The sequence below is a fragment of the Rhamphochromis longiceps genome, linkage group LG7, assembly GCF_057381845.1.
Source record: "Rhamphochromis longiceps isolate RC_006_pf linkage group LG7, R_longiceps_female_GT1.1, whole genome shotgun sequence".
NCBI classification, from domain to species: Eukaryota; Metazoa; Chordata; class Actinopteri; order Cichliformes; family Cichlidae; genus Rhamphochromis; species Rhamphochromis longiceps.
The window spans coordinates 41,712,984-41,722,151 of NC_140563.1; the positions used below are offsets into that span (position 1 = coordinate 41,712,984).

A 9,168-nucleotide genomic window follows, 5' to 3' on the forward strand; every position below is an offset into this window, starting at 1 on the left:
ACCTGCGAACGTGTCCTCTGTCTTTACCGGTTTGGCGCCTTCCTCCCATTTTCAGCTCAACTAAGAGCTCCGTCAAACCTGCGTGCAAACAATCGTGTTGTACCTGCAATATTAATCTGAATGGTGTTTTTGTAGTTTTATTTGTGTTTATGTGCATGCCAAATCCATCCATTAGAAAGGCTTATTTTCTCTTGCTGCCTCTAATGACTGAGATAATTACATGTGGAGGCTAATTTGGCACAGGTGTGCCTTGTTGACCAGCTGTGCCTCTGTTAGTTTTTGTTTCCAAGCTTTAATTGCTACACCGCTTATTGATGTCTTCTTCTTCTTTTGAAGCACTTACCAGCTTCTTCTACGCACTGTACTTTGAAAGTTGTATACACTGAATTTTAGAGGGATAGTTGGCTTTTGTGCGTGACACAATTTCTTATTTCTTCCTCTCCAGGTGCAGTACATGTTGGAGTCTGATAGTTTCGACTCGGTACAAGAGCTTGTGCGGTTTTACGTCGGTCAACGCAAACCGGTCTCCCAGTCCAGCGGCGTCCACATCTACTGTCCAGTAAGCAGAACTCTCCCTCTGCGCTACCTAGAAGCCACTTTTGCCCTCTCCAACAGCAAGCAAGGCTCTGCCTACTCACCGTCCAGTCAGAGGGGAGCGTACATCAAGAGGAGGAGTGTCACTATGACCGATGGGCTGACAACTGAAAAGATCATACCTCACAGGTGAGCCGAGTGATCTGGGAGTCAGGTCGGTGTTTAAGCGGAGATGCTGTTCAACCCGCAAACACCCCCTGCTGGACAGATGATAATAAAATCCTGATGATGTTCTGCAGTCTTGTAACGTCATTGTTGCTTTATGTTATATACACGATTAGTGACTCAGACAGTCAAAGTCCAGTTGAGACACCAGTGGCAACACCAGAACCAGAGCCGGAACCTGTGCCCAACTGCAGGTTGTGTGTGTGTGTTTGTGGCACTGGTGTTGTTTTTGAGCACAGAGTTAGTGCACTTACCTTTCACATTCCTGAAGCCCCCCACCCCTCACTTCACTGACACCATTAGCACCTCCCTAATAATCAGAGTGAAGCTGCCCACTGTCTTATTCAGTCCTGCACTGGATCAGTCAAGTTTCAACGAGAAAGGGTGTTTGAAACTTGAAATTGAATCTACCAAGGAGGAGCAGACAAATACGTTGTTGTGTACAGTGTAAAAACATGTTGACCTTATTTGTATGAAATGGATGTAAGGCACATTGGATAAAATAACTGGGTTTGAAAGTGGGCGTTACTGCTGATAACGGTTTTAATTGGATATGAATGGCGATTGTGAATCTTAAACGTTATTTAACTATTTTTTTTCACCAGTTTAGAAGAGATTAAACTGTACTCCACGTCTTTGCTCCTGCTTAAGTCACAAACTTGATTTTTGCTCAGAAAATAACACATCTATTTATCATGACGACTAAAACGTCTCCCTTTTCTCTCACCAAGAATAAATCCGTACATCCTTAACCACACCACTCCTGTCATCTGAATCTGAGCTGCACTGCTTTATGAGGTCCCCTATATTACCTTAGCATGATGTTAGAGATGTTAGAGATGTTAGATTTTTAACATCTCTTTAACATCTCTTTAAAAATGCTGTGTTTGCAGCCTGTCGACGATCCATCACCATAAAGACGCAATGCGGAACTGTGCAATGAGCATGGACCAGATTCAGGAGTATCGTTGCCCCTTGTCACCTGTCGGGGAAACCCCATTGTCTCCGGCGTATAGTGCTAGTAAGTAACCAGGCAGTCACAGACTCAGGCGCATAAATAAAACATAATCATGTTCCCTAACTCACTCAGCGGAGTTTTTAAGGTTCCTTTTTGCTCTCTCTCTGTTTCTCTTTAGTCACCAGGCAGAGAGCCCACTCAGGTGGGCGGGTCCTGGCTGTTGTCCCTCCCTCCCCTGTGATGCGTCGCTCCAGCGACCCCCAAGTCAGCCCCTCAGCCAGTGACAACCCTCCAGAATTTCCCCCACGTACCTCTCACTCAGCGCACTCCTCACCGGCCCATCATCCCAACTACCAATCACATTCTTCAGAAACAGCAGGGAGCTACTGTGACCTCAGACCTTGTCCCTCTGGGCCCCCCAAACCACCAACTAAAAGCTACGTAGAGCGATTGAGAGTGGAGGAGGGGACAGTGGAGGGAGCAAGAGAGGAAGGAGAGGGGGTGTTCAGCGCCCCACAAGTGGAGACATCTTCCTCGTTTAAGCCATCCAGGTACGAAACAATAAAGCCAGCCTTCCAGATTTGTATTTCATGGTGTTTCCATATTGTATATTATATGACGAGGACATACTCCATACTAAAATGCATTTGTGAGTTTTATGATTTGTCTTATATTATTGCTTGTTTTGAGAGGAAAGGTCATGACTATGATTCGGTTTTTAGTTTTTCATAATTCTTAATGAATTATGGCCATAGGACGAAGAGTAGGCACAAAAAATGTGAAATTTTTTCTCGGTTTGTTATATGTTGTGTTATATGGCTAGATTTAACATTTGGACTGACAGATATATCAACAACTGCAATGTTTTAGACCTAGCCAGAAGGCAGCTGTTACATGAAAGGATATCAAACAAAACCAGCTTATGTGTTACAAGTAACAAGCAGGGTGAATAGCCAGCCTATCGTGTGGTCAGTATACAGTTAAGGAAGGTTGAAGAATATTCTGCTCAAAGGGCAATACACCTGCTGACATTTAGTTATAGAGTGCGAAAATATGAGTGAGTGAGGAAGTTTTGACAGGCTCTGCAGTAAAGCCATGAATGAACGGAGTGGAAAACAGGCTTGAGTAAGCAACTGATAATCCTGTGGGGAAACAGCCCGAGGCCAGGCTTTTTGCTCTGGTCATAGACGCAGCAGATACTGTATTTCATTGGGCTTGCGGTGCCTTAAGAGGACACAGCAGATGAAGCTTGTAAAATGAAAATGGCAGGATGCACCGAGTTGGCAGTACCTCTGGCTATCCTTGTGTCCCCCTGTGAAATTCTGGTGCAGGGGGAGATTTGCTAAATTGGTGTGAGCAATACTGGGGAAAAATGGCAGCAAAAAGCTGCGGTTGTTTTGGACACATCACATCCCATGTACCAGCTGATATTACAACAGTATACTCAGATTGCTAATGAGGATGGTCAATATTATGAGTACATGTATTGGTGTCAGCAGATGATGAGCATGAAATTGCACAGCCCCCATGCTCTATGTTTGTGCTCACTCAGGGACCATTTTTGCTATTGAAGGCACTAAATTCTATTAGGTTACAAACTGAGATACCGGCGTGAGCCCCGTAATCAATTTAAAGTCATGTCCTCTCAATCTTTTTTTAAACAAGTTGGGCCTCTTCTGGTATCCTCGCTAGTGCCCGTTTCCTGTGCTGCCTTGGTATTTTCTAATGTGGTGTAATCGTTCTTGTGCAGGTATGAGTCTTGCCTTATGCCGGCTGAGAATAAGCCTCTGGAGATGTCTGTATTGAAGAGAGTCAAAGAGCTGCTGGCTGAGGTGGATGCAAGGGCTGCAGCTAAACATATTACCATGGTGGACTGCACGGTACGAAGAAAATACAGAAATAAATACACGCAGCTAACGCAGCAAGCTTAAACTTATAAGTTAAACATAAATGCATACTGAGATGCATATTACTGCCAAAGATTTATGTACCAAAATAAACATGCATGTAGCCCAACAGAAATATAAGCATAAAACCATGAACACACTTTCTTCTCCTTTATTTGGCAGGTTGCTAGAATATTAGGTGTAACCCCAGAAATGCAAAGGATGATGGGAGTGTCCTCAGGGCTTGAGTTATTGACTCTACCACATGGACACCAACTGAGACTTGACCTACTGGAGAGGTGCAGATGCTTTTTCTTTTTCTAACATCTTCCTTTATGCATCACTGAGTAACCCTTTCATTAATCCAGCTATTGATTATCTTTTTGATTCCATTCTTATTCGTATTCTGTAAATCATCGCCTTCAATTACTCTGATTTTCTGCTGCGCTCCCCTTGTTCCTCTGCTTCCATAATAAATATTTCTTTCATGAAACAGCATGGGAATGCAGTCAAACTTGTTATAAAGCAAAATGTGAAGCATCACCCTACGCATTACAGCTCCCTTTTGCTCAACTATAAGTCCCATTCTAAAGTTTTTGTAAAATTATTTAGAGTACTTTAAATAATAAATTTCTTCTTCTTCTTTTAAAAGGCTCCTTCAGATTATTCCAACTCACTTCACTCGAGTGATGTGAATTCAGGATGGCTTTAATAGACCTTGACTTGCCTCTGAAATAAGTGTTAAACAAATAAACTTTGTTTCTCAGGTTCTACACCATGTCTATCATGATGGCTGTGGACCTGCTTGGCTGTACAGGAAGCACGGAGGAGAGGGCGGCCCTGCTCCATAAGACCATTCAGTTAGCAGCAGAGTTGAAAAGCAGCCTGGGCAACATGTTTGGTTTTGCTGCTGTGATGAGAGCTCTGGAGCTCCCGCAGGTAAGAGAGTCAGAAGCCACCGTCGTTAGCGTGGAAAATCCGTGAAGGCTAGCGCCAAACGCATTCTAATTTTGTGTCTTACACTCCCTCAGATATCCCGTCTGGAGCAGACATGGGTAACCTTACGCCAAAGACATACAGAGGGAGCTATTCTATACGAGAAGAAACTCAAGCCTTTCATGAAGAATATAAATGACGGCAAAGGTGAGATTTCTGTGGCTGGTTGGTCTTGTACAAAAATTCATTGACAGCACTAAAGTCAAAACTATCCCGTGCTTTCAGAATCCAGTGCTCTGTCCAACACCACCTTCCCTCACATCATTCCCGTCCTGTCTTTACTGGAGCGTGGTATGGCTCTTGGGGATGTACTGGAACCCTGGGAGAGTGCAGAGGTGGGAGTAGACGTAGTCATGTACCACCTAGAGGCAGCTCGCACCATCGCACATCACGGGGAGCTCTACAGAACCAATGCAGAGATGAAATTACAGGGTAAGAGGAACCTATATCCAGTCCAATATTTTATTTATTTTCAGGTTTCTGCAAAACTAATGACATTGTAGCTTTTACTGCAGGATGTAAGTTTTGACTAGTGGGTTATGTTAATTGCAGTCACTCACAGTGGACCTTTCCTTTGTGTTTGTGCTGTAGTTGATTTTTGTAGGATTTTTAAGACTTATGTGACAAATTTGATGGTGCTATAGCCCAGTGGCGTAATAAATATATGCCATAGCCCTTGTTTCCTGTCAGTAATCAGTTGGTTGTTGCCAGCTTGACATGTTGTTACATCTCGATGCGTTGCTATAAATGTGTGTTCAGTGTCACAGCATCACTGTGATGTAATAACCGTGTGTGGTTGCTACCATGCAGACTGTATTGACCTCTTAATATCCCTCCACTGATTCTCAGTTTGAATCAGTTACTGCATTATCGAACAATCTGTCAATAGCTATCAGTTCACATCTGTTTTCCGTTATTCTGCTATTGATCACCGTGACCTCAGCTTGCTCCTTTCATCAACAGTTCTACAGACCAGAGTGGAGATGCTTATTTCATGCTGTAAAACTTAGTTCAGCTTAAACATTTTATGGCCAAAATCCGTCTCTAATCCATTTTACAGGTTAGGGTTTGGGAGTTGTACTTCCTTTTATTAAGCGCTGGGTACATTTACGTTGATTTCCCTGTAGACTTACTGCAATGCGTGGAATGATCATTAAGCGTGGAAAATTCAGCAGCATCGGCAACGGAAGTTATCGGTTGTCAAAGCGCCAGTTTTAGAGCTCTCGGCCTTGTCTCACAGTCTTCACCAGCAAAAAGAACTGGCTCACATGTTTGCAAAGTCTGTCATTTGGTATTAACTGGTCATAAACGGTGGGGACTGGGTGGAACTCTCTTAGGCCATTTTTAAAAAATTGAGTTGTGCTTCTCTGTACAGTTTTTCCATCCATGTTTTATGTAATTAAGTTTTCACATTTTATTTTATTTGTGATTTTATTTATAAATGCAGTTTATATTTTCATTCACAGTTTATTGTTGATGTGGTTGGGTTACATATTTAAGTTTGCAACAGTAAAGTTTGTTAGATGCTTTTTCTATAAGTTACTTCCTCTCCTCTCCAGGAATTCAGGAACGAGCTGAAATACATGACATCTTCCAGACGGAGTTTCAGATGCGTCTGCTGTGGGGCAGCCGTGGCTCTGAGGGCAGCCAATCGGAGCGTTACGAGAAGTTTGACAAGGTCCTCACCGCCCTATCACACAAGCTAGAGCCTCCTGTGCGTCACAGCGAGCTATAGCACCTGCCCAGACAAACCTACAGGGCAGGTGCTTTAGTTTACCGCTCATAGTGGTATGGCCTTGTTTTGCATTGCAAAGGATGGTGTGGGAGTGCTCAGTTTGGACACTGAAAAAGGTGAGAGTGAAAGAAGAGGCAGCTAAAAGAGTGTGCAGTGAGCAAGAGGAACACGGAAAGGGTCTCGCTGGCAATGTGTTGCACTCACTGTGGATTTAAAAAGAGGTACAGAGTCTCTTCCGTTCCCCTTTGTGGACTTCCTCACTTACTGCTGAAATATTCAAATGAAAAGGGAGAAAAGATAATCTAAGCGGAACAGAAGATGGAGCAGAAGGGTGACCAGTTTTTCTGGTACAACATTTACACTGTGCCAAACCGAGGTGCAGAATTTGGCTTTGCTCCTGTAAAACACGGATACTCAACTGCTGTCTCACACTGTAGCCAAACTTGCATAGCTCATGTAGATGTTTAGTCTGTGCAAATGAGTGAGTGTTTGTCTGCTGGCAAGTGTGTTTGCGTTTCTTCATTTTTGTATGTCATTAAAGTTTCATGTCTGCTTTATTTTTTTTGTCTTATTTATTCATTATGATCAAAGGATATCAAAACATTATGTACATTGCTTCATGAAACTGAAGAGAATCTGTCAGTGCTCATTCTGAGGGAACCCTGCTCATAAAATCTCATGAAATATGTATCATGCAGTCCCACTGAATCCCATTAAAAATGTATCAGGCATGCATTAATAAATGTACCAGAAATGAAACATTCACACAAGTTATGCAGCAACTTCAATATGAGGGTTTTGTGAGTGGTTAAAAACATTAAGAGGTCAAGGCAAGCTCCCCGAGTTGCCTGTTTGACTTAGCCTTCTCATATTTTCTGTCCTGTGCACCAAAATGAGCTAAAACAACATTACAAAAGACAAGAGAAATGTAGCGTTTACATTTTAAATTTAGTGAAATCAATGTCTCAGTTAAGATGTAAACATTAGGGAACATGCTTTAGTTTGAATCTGGCTCCGTTTTGCAAATTTGCTGAAAAAAAAATGTTTGATGCATGGATCCAGAAAATGTTACGCCAACTAAAATGTTGCTTTAGTAGCAATTCGATAACTTCCGTACAAAAATGTGTCAAAGTCAGGAAATGTAACATTCAGTGCAGATATTTTGTGTCTGTGGAAAATCTTTAAAGATGAATTAATAGTGCCACATTTGTAGTACACCTGAAAAAAAGCGTCTACTGCTTGTATGTTTGAATTTGTGTTTCAGCAATACAGCTAAAAATGACTGAAGAAAGTTTATTTCTTTGGGGTTACATTTTGCTTGACTATCCAGTGTTATGTTTTTGCTTTAACATTTGAAGGGCCTGAGAGGGCTAGCGCTAACTCTCAGAGCTATGCAATCGTTTCAACCAAATGCTGAGAACCCTGGGGAAGAGACTTCCATTGTGGATGTTTAAAAAAAAAAAAAAAAAAAAAAAAAAAATTCTTATAACTGAATGGATGAAAGTCAAATCAGAATTCAGTTAAACAGAAATGCTTCTGAAAATTGTCCTTACTGGGATATTCTTAAATAGATGTTCGATTTGCATTTTCTAGTTTGGGATAAGCTGTACAGATCTAGAGTTCGTGAAGGAAGGAGCCATGTGACAGTCCCACTGTGGTCCAACAGGGGGCGTGGTTTAGTCAGCAAAAAAAACAAACAAACCCTGAATCATGAATTGTAACATTGAAGACCTATACGTGAAGAAATGCCACTTTTATTGTGTGTGTGTTTCGAGACCAAGAGTATGCCTACTGGTTTAGGTTTGATTACTGGTAACATTGGTTACAGTGATGTAATATGTTTTTATTTGTCCTCTGTCGAATGCTGTACAGGAAGCTGCTTTGTCAGCATGTCAAGAAATGATTGGGACTGATTTCATTTATTTTCTTTTTTCTTTTTTTTACGTCCTGTACAGTTCACTTTTTTCAAATAAAATTGCTTGTGTCAATGCATTCTGTTTTGTTTGTTTTTTTGCTGTGAATATGGCATGTGTAGTTTTATCTGTACGTAACACATTTATATTTTAACAATCGGACTCCTCCTTAAAGGTAATTTTTTGTTTGAGACGTTTCTGTAATCCTCAAATCAGATGAAAAGATAAGAGATACCGTCGTCATTTTTCTTCATCATCAGATACACTGCAAACGCATACAACAACCAGCCACAAAATTAAAACTCCACACGGATGCAACCATCTGCCGCAACTGGGGGATGAGGGGAAGGAAAAAGGAACAAGGAAACTACAAACAAGTACAAATATGGCAGTTGGACTGGTACTTATATGGCACTTTTCTGCTCTCATTGACCACTCAAAAGACTTAACACTACAAACCTCATTCACCCAGTCACACATGCATCCAGACAAGCACTTTAATCTAATATTCACACACACTACACAGATGCAGTGCAGGGTTATTCTCCTGAACTACCACACTGAAATGACTTAATACCAAAGCGCTGATTTGTTTGATTTTTTTCTGTTCAGCTAAGTATGTAGACTTTGAGAACTTCCAATCATAGTAAATGATAGAGAACTGACAACATTTTATATAAGAAAATTCCAAATAGTCTAAACAATAAAAACTCTCATTTGGTTTGAACCCAGCGGTGTAGCAACAGAGAATCAGAGATGAGCAAAAACTGCTGATTATTATTATTTATTTAATTAATTAATGTGTGTGGTTCTAGTTTGATTAAAGCTGTGGTGCCCTAGTGTTTAAAAGGGAAACTATATATTTGTAACTGACTTTAAAAGGTTTATGTCTCCTGTAGGAATAAATAGTCTTAGGAGTAA

The 9,168-nt window shown here is 41.3% G+C and overlaps 1 protein-coding gene across 3 annotated transcripts in view; it reads left to right on the forward strand.

The window, feature by feature from the left end:
- Positions 1 to 8,318, forward strand: part of sh2d3ca (SH2 domain containing 3Ca) — a 53,717-nt gene extending 45,399 nt beyond the window's left edge. For 2 of the 3 annotated variants that reach the window (XM_085413679.1, XM_085413678.1), the window contains exons 4-12: positions 446 to 723; positions 1,653 to 1,780; positions 1,896 to 2,268; positions 3,468 to 3,597; positions 3,787 to 3,902; positions 4,371 to 4,542; positions 4,635 to 4,746; positions 4,825 to 5,031; positions 6,159 to 8,318. In XM_085413679.1, coding sequence (XP_085269805.1) covers positions 446 to 723; positions 1,653 to 1,780; positions 1,896 to 2,268; positions 3,468 to 3,597; positions 3,787 to 3,902; positions 4,371 to 4,542; positions 4,635 to 4,746; positions 4,825 to 5,031; positions 6,159 to 6,334 — 1,692 coding nt within the window. In that variant the 3' untranslated portion in view covers positions 6,335 to 8,318. Of the gene's footprint in view, positions 1 to 445; positions 724 to 875; positions 954 to 1,652; positions 1,781 to 1,895; positions 2,269 to 3,467; positions 3,598 to 3,786; positions 3,903 to 4,370; positions 4,543 to 4,634; positions 4,747 to 4,824; positions 5,032 to 6,158 lie in introns of all 3 variants that reach the window. The other variant, XM_085413680.1, reaches the window with a different exon arrangement.
- Positions 8,319 to 9,168: the final 850 nt, after the last annotated feature.